The 23575-nt window shown below is 36.2% G+C and overlaps 1 protein-coding gene across 1 annotated transcript; it reads right to left on the reverse strand.

The window, feature by feature from the left end:
* Window positions 1-5724: 5724 nt before the first annotated feature.
* Window positions 5725-6675, reverse strand: LOC130956121 (stress response protein NST1-like). Its single transcript, XM_057883155.1, has 3 exons — window positions 6474-6675; window positions 6274-6386; window positions 5725-6190 (listed from the first exon to the last, which is right to left on the reverse strand). Exons 1-3 carry the CDS (start codon window positions 6577-6579, stop codon window positions 5906-5908), a joined length of 504 nt encoding a protein of 167 aa, XP_057739138.1. The 5' UTR covers window positions 6580-6675; the 3' UTR covers window positions 5725-5905.
* Between the last annotated feature and the right edge of the window lie 16900 nt (window positions 6676-23575).

Below are 23575 nucleotides of genomic sequence, written 5' to 3' on the forward strand. Positions count from 1 at the left end.
TTGACTCGCACGCAAGTTATTCCGCTTCCGGAGCGTGGCGCTTTTCATTTCTGGTTTTGTTTTACCCATTTTTCAAGGCTCCTAGTCTATTATCTTCTTTCTACTACTATAAGTATGTATTTTATTTTTTTTAGAAGTCGTAATACCTCGCCACCTCTGCTTTACGACTTAAGCGTAAGGCTCTGTGTGGTAGGGTGTTACATTATGGTATCAGAGCAGTTCATTCCTATAGAGGCTGAGGGATGGACTGATTATGCTTCTAGGCATACTCTGGGTGTGTGTGTGTGCTATTAGGATATCTGATTGATATATGTGGCCTAAATGTTCATGAGCATGCATTTGGAACTTGAAGCATTAAACTTGCGATATTGAGACTGATCAACTTAATATCGCTTGTTTGGTGTGAACGGAGACCAAATGTCGTCTCGTGGATCCGAACGAGGCATACGGAGAGAAAATCTCGGGATTAAACCAGTGCAAGGACATCGAGGTGGAAACCCTAGTGCTAGTACGAGTAACATAAGTCGATACTATAGGTCAATGACCCTTACTAATTTCCTCAAGAATGGTCTACCTCGGTTTAACGGAAACGCCAATGCCCTTGAGGCTGATCAATGGTTTCGAGAAGTGGAGAGGTTTTTGTACACTCAGCATGTTCCTGAAGTACAGTCAGTGGAGATAGTGACTTATATGTTGGAAGGAGATGCTCAGAATTGGTGGCAAGAATTGTGTCATACCTTATAGGTAGAGTTAACGGATGTCCCTTGGCATAGATTCAAGATAGAGTTTTACGGGAGATATTTTTTACATGCATTTCGCATTGCAAAGCAATTGGAATTAATGCAGCTGAAGCAAAAGGATATGTCCATTGCCGACTATACCCGTGAATTCAACAATCTGTGCCGTTTCTCAAAAGATAGTGACTTATATGTTGGAAGGAGATGCTCAGAATTGGTGGCAAGAATTGTGTCATACCTTATAGGTAGAGTTAACGGATGTCCCTTGGCATAGATTCAAGACAGAGTTTTACGGGAGATATTTTTGCATGCGTTTCGCATTGCAAAGGAATTGGAATTAATGCAGCTGAAGCAAAAGGATATGTCCATTGCCGACTATACCCGTGAATTCGACAATCTGTGCCGTTTCTCAAAAACTTGTCAAGGAAATCCAGCCGATTATGAGGAATGGAAGTGTGCTCAGTATGAGAAAGGACTAAAGAGAGATATCTTTAATTACGTGTATCCACAAAAGCTAACAAATTTCACTGAGTTAGCTAAGAAGAGCCAGCTCGCAGAGGATCGCTGCTTGAAGTGGACACTGCTACAGGAAGGCTTTGGTGAGACTGCTCCAGAGGAGCCGCACAGGGCTGGACTGAGAATGTGCTTTCGATATAGAGCACCAGAACACATGTCTAGGGATTGTCCGCGTGGAAGAGCCGCAGATGCGGGTTGGCCATGACAAGATCGAGGTAAGTATGATACAGAATGCGTAGGACAGATTTGTTCTATGTAGAGCTAGGACCTCGTTTTCGATTAGGTTACATAACCGCATATGGAAGTTTAGGACTGGAAAAACTGGACGTGGTTTTGGACTTGGATACGGACTAGGAATTTAGGCCGATAGAAATATCTCTTTGATAACCAGTTAGATGTCGAGAGAAAAAGTAAGTTGTGATAGATTTAGTGTCAGAGGCTGAACCAGTTTCGATTGTATTACGTAAGGTGACACCATTAGAATCGGCAGAACTTAAGAGCTAGATGAAGTGAGTATTAGAAGCGATAAATCCGTCGTTCTAATACCAGCCTGCTTTATAACCCTTCTACATCGAGCCTATCTTATATCTTCCGCTTTGCGTAGACTTTTAAGTTATAAGAATATCCTGGATATGTAAACTAAACATGTTAAATCTTTCTATTTTTCTTTGACATGTTTAAGAAGGGAAGTTACATTAGTATGAATCTTTTCTATTTTATATCAATTTTCGAGGACGAAAATTTTTGTAAGGTGGATAGAATGTAGCGACCCTCAATTTTAAAAATATAAATATAAATAATTTATAATTTATTTTATAAAATTAGAATTCCTTATTTTTAGAAAATTATTTTTATTATTAGTAATTGAACTAATTTTATAATAATTTAAATTTAATCAAATCTATATTATTATTATTATTATTATTATTATTATTATTATTATTATTATTATTATTATTATAAACATTGGATATAATTTTTATGAGTATTATATGAATATTATATGTATTATAAGTTTATATAATTTTACTCTCTAATATTATAAATTTACTGTTGTTATTATATTTATTACGTTACAATTATTATTACTATTGTTACATTTATTATTATTATTATTATTATTATTATTATTATTATTATTATTATTATTATTAATCATAAAGCATGAAAGTAAAAGGCGGTTTATACACACACATATTGTGTGAATATCGTAAGAGAACGATGAAAAGAAAGAAAAAAAAGAGCGTAGCCGAGAGAGAAAAAAAAGAACTTAAACCCCACTAAACTACTGGCTTCGATTTCTTGCAATCCGTAACTCCAATAAAAAATATAATCCGATAAAAGTATTCGTATCCTCTTCCTCTACACGTTAGCACCACTTTTGATCGGTAGAAGCTGACGGTGATGTAACTCCTCTACTCTTTGAGTTTGGCCAACAAAAGATTTAGGAGGCACAGACGATTCTGGACGTTTTCTTCTTCAATAGCTCAGTCAGAAAGTTTCTCCAGAGCTTTGAATATTTTGATTCCGTACAAAGGTATGGTTTTGGTTTCTCGTAGTTAATGTTTAATGTCACGTGAAAACATAGGCTAGAAGACCCTAAGATAGGAGTGAAATGAATGAATAATTGATGGATTGTGTATATGGTATAAAATGTGAGGTTTAGCTGTTGTCAATAATTTGCTGTTGAAGTTAGTCGGTTTGAAAAAAGATTTAATATTGGTATTTGTTTGATTATGAAATAATTTGTTACTGGAAATGATTTGAGTGACTGAGAGGTGTTTGGTTTGATAGTTGGGACCCTTGAAGGGTGGCAGAAATTTGAGTCTTAGAGGAGATATTGCCAAAGTTTCTTTAAGAATTGGAGTTTTGATTGGAGGTAATATTTTAAAAGGGAAAGAGATTATTATGTGGCTTGTGTATTTGAGACTATTTGTTGACCCTCTGTCGCAAGATGTGACCGGGCACTTTAACTCCCCGGATTCCCCCATGGGCATGCATATAAATATGAATATTGAATATTATTTGAGCTTGGAATTTAACTCCATGGAATACTATACTATTGAGCTTGGAGTGTGACTCCATGGAATATTATATTTGAGCTTGGAGTTTGACTCCATGGAATATTATTGAGCTTAGGGATGCGCACACAGAGGGACTGTCCAATGGTTAACTACCAGGACTTGTCGGGTTGGCTGTATAACCGACAGATGAGACTCATCAGCCATAGGACATGCATACATCATATGCATTTGTTTGTTTGCTTGAGTGTGCATTGTTTTGGTTTGCTTAGCTGTTTAATTCTACTTATCCGCTACTTGTTCTACTTACTGTAAATGCTTCTCTATCTGTGTTTTCCTTGCTTGAACTGTATGTGTATGTTTTCTGAGAAATCCTTTTTGACGGAGGTATGAGGGGAGAGGGTTGTTCCACCAGTGATTTGGAGGATTGGAGGCGACAGAAAATGAAGTATTAAGTTAAAGTTACATTCAGAACTAGAATACGTTAGATAACTTACCTAACATTTGGTTTAGTTTATTTTATTTAAGGATGATTTTGAGTGTCGGAGTTCTAGGAATGCCTCTGACTTTTCCGAGACCTTTTATATTAACTATGCGGGCACCTTTACCATACTGAGAACCTCCGGTTCTCATTCCATACTATGTTGTTATTTTTCAGATTCAGGTCGAAAGGTATCTCATTAGGCGTCTGGACACCTGAAGCGAAGTGGTTACTGGGTTATTTTGGTGTGTAGTGATGTATATACACGTACTTAGCTTTCTCTCCGCAACTCACTTTTTGATCCTCCTAGAGGTTTATGGAGAGGCAGGATTTTGTTTATGTACATTTTGGGTTTTGGATATATATATATATATATATATATATATATATATATATATATATATATATATATATATATATATATATATATATATATATATTCTCCAGTCAGCCTTGACTTCGCGGACTGAGTGAGGAGCTTGTTATTTTGTACCTTTGGCTTTCTATTCATACTTTTATTATCTTACGTTTGATAGTTATAGTTTGACTCGCACGCAAGTTATTCCGCTTTCGGAGCGTGGCGCTTTTCATTTCTGGTTTTGTTTTACCCATTTTTCAAGGCTCCTAGTCTATTATCTTCTTTCTACTACTATAAGTATGTATTTTATTTTTTTTAGAAGTCGTAATACCTCGCCACCTCTGCTTTACGACTTAAGCGTAAGGCTCTGTGTGGTAGGGTGTTACAGTAAAACTCTCCAAAACGCAAAAATCTCTGCAGAGACCGTCCCGAATAGAAATCCAACAGTGAAGAATTTTTTTCGTGGGGATAAAAACGGGGGCAAAATTCTCCTAAGGCAGGCACGGGGACCCGGAGCAGTAATTCCCACCCCGTCCCCACTAATTCCCGAATTTCATGATTTTACTTAATTATCCTTAATAGTTTATTTCTCATAAATTTTTTAGTCATTTAACATGCCATATATATAGAGAGAGAAACTCAAAATTTATAATCCTCATTTTTATATTATAACCTTTCTTCAATTCATAGATTCCTAGTGTTTTCCATACTCCATCCAGATTCCTAGCGTCTTCCATACTCCATTCAACCTCTCTGCAGTCACTCCCTCGCCACTCTCACGTCTCACTGCGTTGTCACCCCTCACCGTTCAATCACCCTCACCGTGTCGTTCTCTATATTTATGGCGTTCTTTTCCACAACTCTGTTCGTCACTCTCACGTCTCACCACATTGTCACCCCTCACCGTTCCATCACCCTCACCGTGTCGTTCTCTATATTCGTGGCATTTCTATATATTCGTGGCGTTCTTTTCCACAACTCTATCATCGTGTTCATTCTCCCATTCATTGCCACGTCCCTCACCTCGTCTATTACTCTGTGCTCTGACTCGTCGTGGCGTCTCCCACTGCGTCATTTTGAAAAAAGTCACTATTTTGTCGTTTAGACTTTTTGTATAAAATCTTGCTGGTTTTGTATAAAATGAATACTTTCAGCTCTATTCCTATGAAATTTAATAATTAGTCAAAACTATCTGAGAGACAGGGAACGAGGTCCTCACGGAGAATAGGACCCTATGGAAAATGGACCCTGTGGAAAATGGAGACCTGTGAAAAATGGAGAAGGAGAACAATATTCTCCCACGGCGAAGAACGGGGACGGAGATGGCGGGCAGGGAGGCATCCCCGCCCTATCCCGTTGACATCCCTAAAGCCATTGATTTACATGAACCTTAATCGGTTTCTAGGCACTCTCTAATCCCATTGTTTCATTTTAAAAAAATTTCATGTTCTTACTCTTCTAAATAGGTCTCACAATAGAAAAACACCATTTTTAATCCTTAGATTTTTAGAAAGTATAATATTATGAGCAAAGTTCAATTTATTTTACATGTAACTTGAAAGCCTCTAAATCTCAAGTTTGTCAGATTTTCTATCTAATTTTGAGTAAATATTTCATGGCATCAATAAAGAGAGTTAACTTTGGATAAAACAATGTTTACAAGGGTGAAAGGCTGAGAGCAGGGTACCGGGAACAATTTGAGTACAAAATTGTTATGATTAACAACGATTTTAAACATGCACAATCAACAACTATTGGTATTGCAGAAGTTGAATCAAGAGGATTAGGATGGTTAAATTTGAGATGAGGCTTGAATAGTACTCAGAAGATGTTCAATTCTGTATTTCATAAGAGGCTGCCCTTTTCTGGTCTTCTTAAGCATTTTGTCCCGCAGAGCTTTTCTCCTGGCTTGGGCTTCTTCTCTCTCTTCCTTCTTTGCCATCATTGCTGCTTCTCTTTCCATTCTTTCTCTCTCTTTCTCTTCATGCTTTTTCCTGTACAATTCTTCCAAACAATACTTTTTCTTCCGCCTCCTCTCACTCTCGCACTTATCCTCTTTCATCTCAGCACTGCTATTCTGCACCATCAAATAGAAAATTTATGTTAATGGATTCAACTATTAGAATCTTGACCTATAACAGTGATGATATATCGAAGAACCTCAATCATCAGTTTCTGTGTCGAGAAATGATCGCTTTGCTCCGTTTGATGCTTTAACATCTTCTTAAACTTCTTTACATTCTTCGCATTCTTATAGAATTCTTTTTGCTTCTCTGAACAAACAAACAACACCTAAATTAGACTGCTTCATCCTCTGTTACAAATTACAATATAAAATTCAAGATTGAGAAGCGGCATACTTATGAGAGCAGGGTTGTAGTGGCTTTTATCGGATTTCAGGTTGATGGAATAATTCTTCCTCTTCCTCTTCCTCATCCTCTCGTTGACTCCCTCGTTCTTCTTCATTGTGGTCTGTGGAATGGGAGAACAAACTGAAAAGCGGAAACCCTAATTTACAGAAGATCAATTTCTCTTGATCTATTGGATTGGGGTCCAATGCTAACATAAGACAAAAAGAAAAAGGCCAAGTATAATGCGGGTCGTGATACAACTGGGTCGGGTTTGACTCATTAGCCCAATACAGGTCCAAGATGGCAATGCCTTAAACTATTGTGATATGTGAACATTACAACGCCCAGTCCAAAAAAGTTTACCACGCAAAAAATATTTTATCCTAATAGTCCTTCAAGAAAATATATGAAATGAAACACGTGATGTAAAATAACGAGTAAATGGTTAAATTAATTTTTAAAAGATCATTTGTTTTTTAAATTGGATCTCGAAAATTTTTTTTATCAAATTCGTCTTTTAAAGATTTTAAATTAATCATATTAGTTCTTTCGTCACTTTATTTGTTGATGGTGTCAAAATTTGACACGTTAAGTGACACTCCAACACACATCTAAGAGTCTTAATTAACCATTAACATGATCAATTTATGAAATTAAATCAAATCAACCTCAAATTGAGAGATTTCAATACTTCAAGTTCTCCTTTTAATTAGGTTTTAATTTAATTTAATTTCATAGATTTATTATGTTAATAGTCAATTAAGACTCCTAGATGTGTGTGGGATGTCACTTAATATATCACATTAACAAATTTTGACACCATAAATAAACAAAGTGACAGAAATACTAACATGACTAATTTAAAATCTTTAAAGAACGAATTTGATTAAAAAAATCTTTTGAAAACTAATTTAAAGAACGAGTGATCTTTTAAGGACTAATTTGACTATTTACTCGTAAAATAATTGTAGTGAATTTTATTTCCTTTATGATTGTTTACTACAAATTAGAGTATAAAATACAGAAAAAGGATTGATTGTCAGGTTTAAATTTTCATATGAATGCTTGTTGTAGTTTCTCGGCTTAACTAATAATGTTTGTTGTTTGGTTCTGTTTATCCAATCCAAGATGTTCCACCTCAGCTCTTTAGGTAACTCGAGCTTCTAAATCTCAAGTCTTATTTTAAAAATAAGGAAACATAGGAATATGCCTTTGTATGAGATTAAAAACGGAGTCGAATTTTTTGTGAATGTATAAATTTATAAATAGAATTGATTCATTAAAGTTTTGAATTTCCCATACTTCTTATAGACAATTTAAATTTGTTGATTGCTTTTAATTGCTTAATCAATTAATTGATGGTTTCCACCACCCAAACATGATTGATAAAAATGATTATCTTACTTTTAATAATAGATGAGATATGCATCTGTGACAATTTGTGGAAATTTATTTTTAGTGCAAGATGACATTACAATTAACAAAATGTTCAGTTAATATAATATTGACCGATCAATTAGAAAACATATAAACTATGTCGTTAATGATGGCACTATTGCGGAATGACACTTGTCCCCATTGATGAAAACAATTTTAGAAGTGACATGCCTTGGTGTTGGAACCATTACTAGAATATAGTAGTGGGTTACTATTTCCAAGGGGGTTTCTTCACATGACATTTAAATTCAATGTCCATAATAGGAAAGCTATGGGCATTTAATTTACCTGTCCTTTTGTTGCTTTGTTGGTGTGTTTTTTTTTAACTGTCTGAATGTCTGGATTGGCATCAGAAAGAAATAATCTTTTAAATATTAACAAGATTTCCGAGAGCCTGATCATTGCAAAGGCTCATTTTTTTATATATGACACCAAGTTTGGTGTATCGCTGGGTTATAGAATTTAGGGAAGTTTTATACTGTTGTGACGATGTTTAAGTGACGGAAAAAAATTAGAGAGTCTGATTTATTGTAGTTGAGAGGAAACACAAATTAAGCCGTTCAATTTATGGTTGATGGATCGCTCTGCAAAAAAAATCGGACCCACCGATTTTATACATTGATGTTCAAATTTTATTTGGTCCAAAGAAATCGGACCCAGTGATTTCTTTACTGCAGAAAAAAAATTTCACAGGCCACTCAAATCGGACCCAGCGATTTCTGGATTTTCTTTATTTTTTTTGAGCGGGCCGTTCACTAATCGAACAGTCCGATTTTATTGTTTAAAAAAATTCGAATCACCATGAAAGCGGTCGAACAGTCTGATTTGAGTTATATATATATATATATATATATATATATATATATATATATATATATATATATATATATATATATATACCCAACCCAAGCTGAGCATCCCACTTCATCTTCCTCTTCTTCCGATCTCCAAATTTTTGAAACTCACCTCTGTCTTTCTCTTCTTCTCCATTATCATGGATGATAGAGTGAGATTAAAAGTGTATTATCATGGCCAAATTTTATTACAAATATCTAAAGCAGTAAAATTTGTGTGTGAAAATCCATTAGATATTATAATTCCTTTCACACTTTCATATGAAGAATTAAAATGTGTGATTTGTGAGAAGATGGATTTTCAAATATCTAGAAAAGTGTCGTGTATTCTGTACAGATATCCTATATCTGTCTTTGGTGGGTTCGTTCAATTTCAAACGAAATTCGTGACCGTTGAAGCGAGCATGTAAAAAATGTTTTCAGTGTATCTTGAAAAGTCGATCCCGAATATCGTTCATCGAACTGTATATCGAGTTCGAACAATCTACAGCGGACCAAGATATTGAATTAGAAGATTACAACAGTGATAGTGAGGAAGAGTTTGAAAGTAACTACGAGGTCATTGATCCGGGTGTAGACGAAGATCAAGCTAACGATGCTATGGTGGCAGACATGGTGGATGTGGCAAATGCACTAGCAAACCAGCAGCCATTTGTGGAGACAACTTTCATGCAGTCGTAGGATTTGGAGGTCATGCATGCACCGGAGTTTCTTCAATATGTAAATGCAGGTAACTCATAATTTTAAATAATGACTTGTTAAATTATGATTTGTGCATATGTTGAGTTTGGTACAAATATTTAAGACAACGGTAAATAGGCATAAATATAGCATATAATTAGTAATAGTTTAGGGTTTAATTATCAATTAAACATGTATATTGAAAAATTTAATATTTCACATTCTTATGTTATTATTAATTTATTAAATATCATTTGATAACGTAGTTGATAATTCTATTAACTTTTGATGGATGGTAAATTTACTGTGGGAATGGAATTCAGTTCTAGGAAGGCAGTAATTAAGGCGATGAAAGATTATACCATCCCTAGAGGTGTAGATTATCAGGTGCATGAGTCAGAACTGACGACCTTCTATGCTAAATGCACCCAATATGGCGCAGGTTGTGATTGGTTGATTAGGGTGAGTAAAATGTCCAGGAAGTACTGTTGGGAGATAAGGAGGTACAATGGTAATCACACCTGTACTAGGGCCACCATTTCTCAATATCATTCGAAGCTAGATTCCAACACAATTGCAGAAGCAATAAAGCCATTGGTAAAAGTTGACCCATCCATAAAGGTGAAATCAGTGATTACGGAAGTACAGTCGAAGTTTAACTAAACTATAAGTTATCGCAAAGCATGGTTGGCAAAACAGAAGGCAGTGGAGTCAATTTTTGGAGGTTGGGCTTCGTACGAAACTTTGCCGATATTGTTTGAGGCCATGTTCACAAGGAGACATCCGCAGTCGTTCATTTTGAAACAATGCATGCGCATCGGGGGAAAGACTTGGTTCCTAATATTCGTGTACTACACCGAGTCTTCTGGAGTTTTTACCCTTGTATTAGAGCATTCAGACATTGCAAGCCAATAGTGCAGGTAGACGAAACTCATTTGTATAAAAAATATAAGGGTTGTTTGTTGGTTGCAGTTTCACAGGATGGCAATAACAATATCGTGCCTATTGCATTTGCGATAGTTGAGGGAGAGACATATGATGCTTGGCATTTTTTTCTTAGTAACTTGCGACAACATGTTGTGACACGTGATGCTGTGGGCCTGATCTCCGATCGACACGATTCCATTAGGTCAGCTATTACTCGTAGTAACGGAGCTTGGTCTCCTCCCAGAGCATTCCACATGTTTTGTATCAGACACATAGAGTCCAACTTCTTGAGGAAGTTCAAGGCTCCGTATCTACAGAAGCTTATCTTCAATATCGGAATGATAGTTACTATTGCAGTTATTCTTAAACCCAGTTATTATAACGAACGTTGTTTATAGTGGGTCTTTTTTTGTCGACAGGATACTTGCGAACAGTTCGCGAGTACGAGACGCGTTATCAGCGTTTACACGAGCGGGGTGAGGCTCATACCAACTGGTTGGATCAGATTCCACGTGAGCAGTATGCTTTAGCATTTGATGGGGGATATCGATGGGGTCATATGACCACCAATCTAGTGGAAACAATAAGTCCAATACACATTCTAAATATTTCAACAAACCGGAAAAAATAAGCAACAAACGCATTCTAAATAAATAAGTCCAATCTTCACACATCATTTTCTCATTGTCAATTTTACATCTTTGTATAATTTCTTGCATTTCTTTGTAACCCGGTTAAAAACAGACATGGTATATCGATTAGCGCTCCGACGTGGGGGATCAGCTCTAAGGTTGTATCCTTTTCCTTTTTCGCTAGTGGTTGTACCTATGAAAACATTCAATAACCAACTAATCAAACCAAACTTACAAGGAAGTTACTTTACCAACTAATCAAACAAAACAAATAAGGAAGTTACTTTGCCAACTAATAAGGAAATTATTTTACCAGTACAACCAATAAATTATTTTACCTGTATTAGGTGCTAGACCATCATCTGAACCATCATCGTCGTCATCATCAGCATGATCCGCATCCTCATCCTCATCGTCGGCCCCATCTTCGTCCTCATCCTCATTCTCATCCTCATCCTCATCCCCATCTGGATGGTCAACCAGATAGTCATCAGCCTCATTATCAACTGCCTGGTTGCTCTCCTGAATTAGACCATTGGAATACGACGTGGATTTTCGCTCTGTATGATCCTCCTGGCATCATCACTCCTACACAAGTCAACAGAAAATCTACTTCTGGAATTACCAGAGGAAGTGCACTGTCGAGGTCTCGTATCCAATGACAATCTACCTAGAGCAATCCCACTCGGTTGGGCCCTCTGGTCGGTGGGAATGTCTCCGTAACCTGGATGTGAGTAACCTGGCACAGGAGCCATGAATCCAAGATGCTGGCTAAACGAACCCTGTTCACCTGATTTCTGGTGCGGAACACTCCAATACTGTTGATGTATTAGATATGGTGGTGTGAAATAATCCGCAGAATGCATGTCAGGAATGTATGGTGTGAACTGTTCAGGCTCTTGCTGTGCTTGTGTTTGTGGTGGTTGCTTGTGTTTGTGGTGGTTGCGATGGTGGTGGCGGTTGCGGTGGCAATGGTGGTGTCGGTGGTTGTTCTTGTTGATTATCCTGATTATGAATAGGATCACCCTCTTGATTCTCTTGCGGTACGAGATCTGACAGATGCAAGTGGTCACCATATGTACCTCGGTACCAATGCAAGTAGATTTCTAGCTGAAGCTGTGAGGACACCATGTGCTCAACAAGAACATGACTATACCGATTCATCCAATGCATAACCCAAAATGAGTGGGTTCCAAACCAATCTTGATTCTTGGGACCTGTCAGAACTTCACTGTGTGTTTCACCTAGATCCCGCTCTTGATGAAGAACGCCCCGAGTCAAGCCAAACTGCCTCCTCAGTCTATTAGATGCATGTCACTCAATACATTCAAACGATATAAGCGGAACTGTGGCACTCCAAATACCCGAATGCTAATGGATATCAGGAGGAATCACGTCTGGATCGATCCGACCAATTGCATAAGCCTCCCAAATAAATTGCATACATTATGCAAGTAAAAGAGGATTACACACCGAATAATAATACGGATAAACAAACACAACTACTTAATTACAACAAACATGTCCTTCTTGCAGATCATCCAATGCTCCCCTAAAGTGAGCAAGGCTACGAAATCTGTAAGGCCAATTCTCACGATCCCAGTTACGCCACCTGACATCAGACAATTCGTTAATTAACATTCATCAATCAAATATAAAATACACATTTTTCAAAGCATTTAGTAATTAAATTTACCTATTTGCAATCGGAAAGAGTGGAGGATTTTCAGGAATCGGCGTAATAAATGGCAGACGGATCCAAGTCCAGGTAAGTAAAAGTGTCACCGGACCATCAATCTCCTTACAGTCGACACGAGTTACCCTACACAACGCTTTACACAGGTGTGCAAAGCATGCCGATCCCCAACTAAATTGTATGATCCTGGCAAAGTTACGGAGTAATGACAGAAATTTCTAGTGCACCCCTGCCCCAGACTTATCTCCAAACACAATGGTCCAAAACAATAACATTATGTGGCACTTCACGTACCTCTGAATCGGAATATCATCAACCAATGCTAAACGATCTTTCAATCCTCGAAACCGTGTCAACTTTATGAAACTTCCCCTACAGTCTGCCTTCCTAGGTGCAACACCAAACTGATCCAAGCATTCAGCCTCTACTGCCTCATAGCTACTAAGTGTCGGTCCTGTAACTGGAAGACCATTCGTCGGAAGACCAAGAATTAACGCCACGTCCTCAAGCGTCACGGCACACTCACCAACCGGAAAATAGAATGTGTGAGCCTTAGGGCACCATCTCTCAATCAGAACATTAACCAATGCCGACTGACATTGGACAACTCCAATCTGTGAAACATGATAAAAACTGGTGTCCCGTAAATATCCTTCTACTATTTGATTGTACAGATCCGGCGACAAGTAGTGATCACATTGCAACATTCGAAAACCTTACAAAACATAGACACAAACCACATTACACAAACATAATATTAATTAATTAACAAATTAAATTTAGCAAAATAAAATTTTCATTATCAAATAACCAGTAAAACATATTAACCCACAATCAATAAAAATAATAATAATAACAATATATTAATTAATTAACTATTCTATTATATTCTAATACTCAAGTAACTATTATATTCTATTCTAACAACACACAATAATAAATCAATCATTAATCATTTATTAAATATCTATATTATACTATTTTTATTCTTGTATCGAAATCTTAATAAAAATTATTACTACAATAAATTTATTTATTACAAACAATTAATACTAATTAATTTATTTATTATCACACGTATAATCTTAATATTAGTACTATATTCTAATAATAATTAAACTATCACACGTGTACAATCTTAATAAGAATTATTATTATTACTACAATAAATTTATTAATAACAATTAATATTAATTATTTTATTTCTTTATCATATCTCCATTTTAATAACAGTTATTATTATTATTATTATTATTATTATTATTATTATTATTATTATTATTATTATTATTATTATTATTAACAATAATTAATTTATTATCATAATGTACCATAATTTTTCTAAAAGATATTATTACACTAATCTCTAACATTATTATTATAATTTATTATTACTAATCCCTAAAATTATTTTAATTAAATTAAAATATTTAAAAATTATTACCACACTAGTATCTAACATTATCACTATAATAAACTACTAATATCTAACATTATAATTATTATTTTAATTAAATTAAAATTTTTTAAAATAAAAACCCACATAATTAGGATGATCAAGATAATTAGCAATGTGAAACTCTGGACAATTGACGTCTTTTATTCTTCTTCTTCTTGATGTTGCTAAAAATTAGTGGTCCAATTTTTTTTGGTTCAAAGGTGGGATTTCATCATCAATGGAGGAGAATGAAAATGAAGCTAGTGGGGTTAGAGGAGGAAAATGATGGTTGCTTCGAAAGTGAAGGGGGAATAGGGCATTCAATTTGGTTTGGAGAGTATACAAGTAGAGGGGCTCGGCAACATGCATGCTTAACACGTGTCTGGGGGGCGCAAATCGGACGGTTCGATTTGTGTACCTTCCCAACCCCTAATCGGACTGTCCGATTACTGTGCTTCAAATTGGACCGTCCGATTTCTTGATCGCAGCCATCATACCCACGTGAAGTACCATGGACTCCCATAACCCTGTGACACTCCATCTTTCTCCTAATATGAAAAATAAAAAAGTGCATTGAAAAATTTCAATTCCACACAATTTCTTTTTATTCTAACCCTCTTAAAAACCATCCCACTCACGTTTTAGAACTATCATTGCTATTGCCATTATTAACTCCCTGCCAAACATAATGCCTCGATGAGTTAGCATGTTCGCTTATCGAATATATTTTTGAACATATTTATCCAATACTCATGTTTTTCGTATTTAATTTTATCTTAATAAAAAATATATATTTTTCTGAACACATTTAGACATTCTCAAATATTATTAAGTTTTGATATATCTATTTATTCTTGAAACAACTTTAAAAATAATATATTATTATTATTAGAGCAAAAAATTATCTTAAATGTTTTATATAGCTAAAGAAATATTTTGCACTTTAATATCATAAAACATTAAGATATAATTACAAATTATCTAAAAATTATTTTATATTTTATATATATTATGTCTATATATCTCACAAAAATTGAAATTAGTGTACTTGTTTGTTATGTGTTATGTGTTATGTCGTGTCAGTTTCATACCTAACTATAGCTATTCTTTAATCCAATTTCCTTTAAAGCAATTTTAACTAAATTATAAGTCACAATGTTGATATTTATTTTTAGCATATTAAGCATAATTAATCATACAAATGCTAAATGTTATTATTGTCATTGTGTTTTCCATTAAAAAACACACTAATGTCTTCAAAAGTGAGATTTCAAATTTCAGTTGAGAGTCATGTTCTTATTAATTATTGAAAAAAAAAGTATCTTCAAAAAGTATAATACAAAAAATATATATTTTGTTATAAATAAAAAACGAATTAATAAGCATGTAGATGCTAATCATCCATAATGATATTGATGAAAGGCAAGTGTTTGAAAAAATTACTGAATGAATTAAAATAAAAAGTAAGAAATATTGCAAAGTTGTTAAGGTTTTTTATAATTAAAATGAAAAGAAAAGAAAAAGCAATTCACAATGGTAGTAACAATTGTTGGAATGGAAGCTTAATGATAAGTCATAGAGGTCACATGGTAGCAAGTGTCACTTGGAAAAAAAAAGGAAAGAAGAATTAGAAGGAAAGATAAAGACCTAGAAAAGAGAAGGAGAAATGCTTACACTCTCCCCTCTTCTATAGTACGTGTTCATTTTCTTTAACAGCATTATTTTTATCTTTATTATCATAATCTTCCAATTGTACCCATTTGCACATCATTACCCTCCCCATAAGGATCAACCTTGTTCTCAAGGTTGAAAGCTGAAAAAGCATTCATGATATATGAAGCATCCTCCCAAGTAACTTCTGAGCTATGAGTGTTTTACCATTGGATCAATAGTTGAGGAATGTTGGGAATAAGACACCATTCTCCCTTGAGAAAATACCTTTGACAGAGAAATAAAATAGACACAATCACAACACAAGAATTTAACGTAGAAACTCTAATTATTGGAGAAAAAAACCACGGCCGTTGTCAAATGACAACCAGGGAATAGCACTATGTGAAAATTGTTACAACACATAGACTTCTTTCTCTCTAACACCGGCACCCCAGTACACCCACACTCTCTCAAAGCAAATATTTAACTACACCTCACAACACTCTCTAATCAAAGAGTATAGAGGAAAAGAAAAATCAGATACAAGCTTTAAGTGTTTCCGACTAGTGCAAAAACAAATGGAGAACTTAGCCTCATATTTATAGCCTAAGCCACCCACTCCATTTGCTATCCTAAGCAATGTGGGACTAATTCAACCAAATCATAACAATCTCCATCTTGATTGAAATAGTCACACATCTTCAGCTTCCATTGTCAACACCGACAATTCTTTACTGCCATTGTCTATACCGACAATCATAGTTCAGAGAACTATCGTACTCCACCATGAAAGTATACTCACTTGGAATTAGACCACTCCAAGCATTTCGCCTTGGTACAGATCAAAACCTTGCTGAAAATTCATGGTGCAACTTCCAAATTGGCTTTTCCTGGAAGTTCTTCAGCCATCGACCTAACTCCGCCACACACCTTGCATCTCAACGCCAACCAATGCCCGTGTGCAATTGTGGACCCGATTGCCACAACTTATCCTTATCCATGGCAGTGCGACAATACCATGAGGATACTTCTTATCTTCTAGAGAACATCATCTTCTCTCATAAAGAGAACAACCAGAGATATTCTCCTTCAACGCCTTGTGCAAACCTGATTGTATCAACACATCCTTAACTTGTATTTGCCACAAGCCAAAATTGATTCTTCCATCAAATTTCTCTATTTCAAGCTTCACAGCACTTGAATATTCTGACATTGTTGCAACTGTATACTGGAATAGTCTAACTCAACTGTAGACCGTGCACTAGAAAGGGTCCCCAGGAAAGAGAGGTGGGTCACAATGGACACACTTAAATACCAGGTCTTTCCTTAGCCAGAACCTTTCCAAACTGTACTCACACAGTGTCACACTGCCTTCCAGCAACAACAACAGCAACCAAAGATCAACCTCAAGCCACAGGACAAAATTCTTTTCTGATGTGGAAGGTCAGACTAGGCTGCAATCACAGAGCATACTAAGAATAAATCCCACCGAACCGAAGCTCTGATACCACTTGTTGGGAATAAGACACCATTCTTCCTTGAGAAAACACCTTTGACAGAGAAATAAAATAGACACAATCACAACACAAGAATTTAACGTGGAAACTCCAATTACCGGAGAAAAAAACCACGGCTGTTGTCAAATGACAACCAGAGAATATCACTATGTGAAAATTGTTACAACACATAGACTTCTTTCTCTCTAACACCGGCACCCCAGTACACCCACACTCTCTCAAAGCAAATATTTAACTACACCTCACAACACTCTCTAATCAAAGAGTATAGAGAAAAAGAAAAGTCAGATACAAGCTTTAAGTGTTTCCAACTGGTGCAAAAACAAATGGAAAACTTAGCCTCATATTTATAGCCTAAGCCACCCACTCCATTTGCTATCCTAAGCAATGTGGGACTAATTTAACCAAATCATAACAAGGAATAGATTCTTGAGCCTTTATTATGGTGTGTTTTGCCAATACTTTCTAAGGAGGCAAAATTAGACCAGCTTTAAAAGTTTCTGTAGAAAATGACAGATATCGACAGTTTAAATCATCATGAAACTTTTTGAGGATCGAAACATGAAAAACAGGATAAATCTGCGAATGCTTAGGTAAGTCCAGCTTATAGGCAACGTGTCCCACCTTTTCAAGCACTGTAAGGAAACCAAAATATCGGAGGCCTAATTTCTGGTTCTTCCTCAATCCAGCTGAGTCTTGTCGATATGGTTGCAGCTTAACCAACACTTTCTCTCCAGGCTCAAAATTAACATTTCGATCTCTTTTATCTTCCTGAGACTTCATGTAAGCCTATGATTTCTGCAACAAAATCTTAAGTCTATCCATAAGTCAGTCTCTTTCAGACAATAATTGCTGTAAATGTGGAGGATCAATAGACGAGCGTTCATATCGAGCAACTCATGGTGGGTCACGACCATACAATGCCTTAAAAGGTGACATGCCAATGCTACTATGATGATTGGTGTTATACCAAAACTTAGCCCATGGCAAGTGTTTGCTCCAGGTTTTAGGATGATTAAAAGAGAAACAACGGAGATACATTTCCACACATCTATTCACCACTTCACTCTGGTCATTTGTGGCAGGATGATAAGCTGAACTCATAGCCAGAACAGTACCTTGTAACTTGAATAGTTGTTACCAAAAGGCACTAATAAAGACTTTGTCTCGATCTAAAATAATGGACTTAGGCATACCATGCAATTTAACAATATTAGCAACAAAGCAATTAGCTACACTTTTACTAGAGAAATCAGCCTTTAACGTCATAAAATGAGCATATTTTGTCAAACGATCAACTACAACTAATATCACAGTAAAGCTATTGGAAGGTGGAAGAGTTGTGATAAAATCCATTGAAATATCTTCCCAAACATGTTGTGGTATCGACAGAGGTTGCAATAGCCCACCCGAAAGAGTATTTTCGCTCTTTGCTTGTTGACAAATCAATCAATGTCACACAAAGTCATTCATATCTTTATCCATGTGAGGCCAATAAAATTGAAAAGTGATGCGACTTATTGTCTTAGCAATTCCTGAGTAGCCACCCGTTGGTGAATTATGAAACTCGTGTAAAATCCGAGGAACCAAAGGAGTAGGAATATATAATCATTCTTTCTAAAACAACAATCCATTTCTTACAACAATTGGATCTTGTTTGTATAGATATATCGTATATTTTTTTATCAACTCAGTGGTTGTTGCATCCTCATAAAGTGCTTTGCGGAGATCATTTAGCCAAGTATGAACCGGTTCTGACCATGCCATGTTGAATGACTGAGAAAGAGAATCAACAGCGACATTTTCACGTCCTAGCTTATACTGAATTGTGAAGTCATTCCCCAAAAATTTTGGAAGCCATGCTTGCTGCTCTGGGATTTGAAGTGTTTGCTCCATTAACTCATTTAGACTACATTGATCAGTTTTGATAGTGAAACGATGGCCCAATAGGCAATGTCAAAACTTGGATAATGCCTCTGTAATCGCATGCAACTCTCTAATATATGCAGATTGTTTCTGCATTTGAGAAGATAATTTTTTTTTTGAAAAATAGGCAATGGGATAACCATTTTTAGTTAAAACAGCACCAATAGCAATGCTTGATGCATCAGTTTCCAAATAAAAGTACTTTTAAAAATCTGGCAAAGTTAGGATAGGAGCAGTGATAAGAGCATGTTGCAACTATTTAAATGCAGACTCAGCAACATGTGACCAAAGAAATTTGTCTTTCTTTGTTAAATAAGTAAGTGGAGCTGCAATTGTAGCATACGACTTGATAAACCGGCGATAATAACCAGCAAGCCCAAGAAAACCCCTTAGTTTTTTCAAGTTAGTCAGAATTGGCCAAGAAAGAATAGCTTCTACCTTTGAACTATCCATAGCAACACCAACTGCATTAATTGTGTGGCCTAAGTAATCAACTTGCCTTTCACCAAAGGAACATTTCGAATACTTAGCAAATAATTTTTTCTTAAGAAGAATTTGCAATACAGTCTCCAAATGAGATAAATGAGCAGACCAAGTAGAAATGTAAACTAATATATCATCGAAAAAAAATCAAGACATATTTCCTCAACACATCTTGAAAAATAGTGTTCATCAAACTTTGAAAGGTTACAGGGGCGTTGGTTAAGTCAAAGGGTATGACTAACCACTCATAATAGCTATGATGAGTTCTAAAAGCAGTTTTATAAGTGTCAGCCAGATTTAGCAAGATTTGATTATAACTAGCCCGAAGATCCAACTTTGAAAAATAAGATGCACCGTGCAATTCATCATTTAGTTCATCAATAGTAGGAATGAAAAAGAGTCCTTAACAGTAATAGAATTTAGTGCTCTATAATTAGCGTAAAAATGTCAAGAACCATCTTTCTTCCTAACTAGGAGTACAAGAGAAGGAAAAGGGCTCTTACTAAGCCTAATGATTCCTTCTCATAGCATACCTTTAACCATTGTTTCAATCTGCTCCTTTTGGCTATGTTGATATCTATAAGGCCTCACCTTTACCGAGTTTACCCCTTCTAACAAGGGAATACTATGGTCATGGCTTCGATTAGGAGATAAGCCCACTGGTGTTTGAAAATTTTGCCAATAAGATTTGAGAAACACTACTAGCTCTGGAGGTAAGTTCTCTGACAATTGGTAAAATTTCTCATTTTTCCCATCATATCAGTATTTTGCAAGGTATAAAATTCTGCAATCGATCCCGTAAGAGACAATTAGTGAAACTGAACCTTAGAAGGTTGCTGCTGTAGATCCCCTTGCAATGAAATCAATTCACCTTCGTGATAAAATTTAAGGGTCTTGGTGCGATAATTATGAATATGGTCATCAAGAGTTCCTAACCAAGTTATCCCTAATGTTAGGTCTGCACCTGCTGCTAGTAACAAGAAAACTGGAAATGTCAATGTATGACACTGACCATTGAGAATCACTTTGTTGAATAAGCCTTCCACATGAAGACAAAACCATCACCCACCATGATTTGCATCTTGCTGGCTCAATTGGGAATTTAAAAAACTTAGAAATTCTAGGTTGAATGAATGTATCATCACTGCCTCCATCTATGAGGACTTGTACTGGAACACCTTTCACAACGTCCTGAAACGAATTGTACCAAATCCATTGCCTCCTTTAAAGGCATGTAAGGATAAATGGTAAATCATTGGTTGTTCATCTACAGCAAGTTGTCCATTTAGAACCAAGTTAGTTAGAGGATTTCATTCTTTATCTTCCTCTACTTGCAAAATCATAAGATGTTTGTTAGGACAACGATGGTCTAAAGTGAAGCGTTCATCACAATTAAAACAAAGTCTCTTCTCCCTCTTTTGTTGAATTTCTGTTGGAGTTAAGCGTCTGAATGGTTGTCGTCTAGGTGCATTAGTAGAGCTTTTAACTGTTGAAGAGTTGGTAACAAAGGGAGAAAATTTTGTCCGAATGGTGTTGTTGAGCTTTGGTTTAGTTTAGATGATGAAGAACCTCTATTATAGACACTAGAATGTTGCTAAGTTGATTTTGTAGGCATATATTTCTTCTCAAATAGACGGACAAGAGACACTACACGTTGTAAAGTCATAGGGTGAAATGCCAAGACATCCCGTTTAATATCTTGTTGAAGACCACTGATAAAACAATCAAGGATAACATCTGGAGCTAGACCAAAAACACAATTTACAAGAGAAGTGAACTCGGAGTAATAAGCATTTACTGTCGTTGTTTGAGATAGCTTGAATATTGTAGCTCGAGGGCAATCAAAAGGGGATGGACTGATGAGCGGATAATTTATACGCTTTTTGGCATTGTTTTTATATAGTTTTTAGTAAGTTTGAGCTACTTTTAGGGATGTTTTTATTAGTTTTTATGTTAAATTCACATTTCTGGACTTTACTATGAGTTTGTGTGTTTTTCTGTGATTTCAGGTAAATTCTGACTGAAATTGAGGGATTTGAGCAGAACTCTGAAAAAGGCTGACAAAAGGACTGCTGATGCTGTTGGATTCTGACCTCCCTGCACTCGAAATGGATTTTCTGGAGCTACAGAACCCCAATTGGCGCGCTCTCAACGGCGTTGGAAAGTAGACATCCAGGGCTTTCCAGCAATATATAATAGTCCATACTTTATTCGAAGAATGACGACGCAAACTGGCGTTGAACGCCAAGTACACGCTCCTTTCTGGAGTTAAACGCCAGAAAAACGTCATAATCCGGAGTTGAACGCCCAAAGCACATCACAACTCGAAATTCAACTCCAAGAGAAGCCTCAGCTCGTGGATAGATCAAGCTCAGCCCAAGCATACACCAAGTGGGCCCCAGAAGTGGATTTATGCATCAATTACTTACTCATGTAAACCCTAGGAGCTAGTTTATTATAAATAGGATGATTTACTAATGTATCTGGAATCTTTTGATCTCAGTTTTATTTTATTCTTCATCTTAGGAGATCATTGATCACGTTTAGGGGGCTGGCCATTCGGCCATGCCTGAACCTCTTGCTTATGTATTTTCAACGGTGGAGTTTCTGCACACCATAGATTAAGGGTGTGGAGCTCTGCTGTACCTCAAGTATTAATGAAGTTCTATTTTCTTTTATTCAAATCTCTCTTATTCTTATTCCAAGATATTCATTCGCACCCAAGAACATGATGAATAATGATGAGTAATAACCCTCATTATTATTCTCACTCATGAACGCGCGTGATTGACAACCACTTTCGTTCTACATGCAACACAAGCTTGAATGTGTATCTCTTAGATTCCCCAACAGAATCTTCGTGGTATAAGTTAGATAGTTGGCGGCATTCATCTGGATCCGGAAAGTCCAACCTTGTCTGTGGTGTTCCGAGTAGGATCCTGGGAGTCCGGAAAGTCCAACCTTGTCTGTGGTGTTCCGAGTAGGATTCCGATCATGAATGACCGTGACGTGCTTCAAACTTTAACCTGCTGGGCGTTAGTGACAAACGCAAAAGAGGGATTCTATTCCAGTAGGAGCGGGAACCAACCGGTGATTGGTCGTGCTGTGACAGAGTGCGTGCGTAGCTTTCACTGCGAGGATGGGATGTAGCTATCAGCCATGGGTGATGCCTCCAGACTGGTTAGCTGTGCGAGTGACAGCCGTGCAGGTTATTTCCCCGAGAGGAATGAAAGTAGCCACAGTTGATAGTGAACCCCTATACAAAGCTTGCCATGGAAAGGAGTAAGAAGGATTGAGTAGAAGCAGTAGGAGAGCAGGCGTGCTTGAGCCATGCAGCAGCTGTATATACTTAAAAGATACCTCTACCAATGAATCTGCATAAGTGTTCTATCCCTTTTATTAAGTATTTCTTCTTTCTATTTTATTTAAACCCATAAACTATTTTAATCTGCCTGACTGAGATTTGCAAGGTGACCATAGCTTGCTTCATACCAACAATCTCTGTGGATTCGACCCTTACTCACGTAAGGTATTACTTGGACGACCCAGTACACTTGCTGGTTAGTTGAACGGAGTTGTGAATTCCACCAGAGCCATAATTAGAACATTGATCACAAATGATACAAGAATTTGAATCACAATTTCGTCCACCAAGTTTTTGGCGCCGTTGCCGGGGATTGTTCGAGTATGGACAACTGACGGTTCATCTTGTTGCTCAGATTAGGTACTTTTCTTTTCAAAAATCTTTTTCAAAAATTTTTCTTTTATTTTTCGTTTTTCAAAACTTTATTTTCGAAAATAATTAATAAAAATCCAAAAAAATTAGAAAATCATAAAAATAAAAAATATTTTGTGTTTCTTGTTTGA

This window comes from Arachis stenosperma, chromosome 10, assembly GCF_014773155.1.
Source record: "Arachis stenosperma cultivar V10309 chromosome 10, arast.V10309.gnm1.PFL2, whole genome shotgun sequence".
Taxonomy (NCBI): Eukaryota; Viridiplantae; Streptophyta; class Magnoliopsida; order Fabales; family Fabaceae; genus Arachis; species Arachis stenosperma.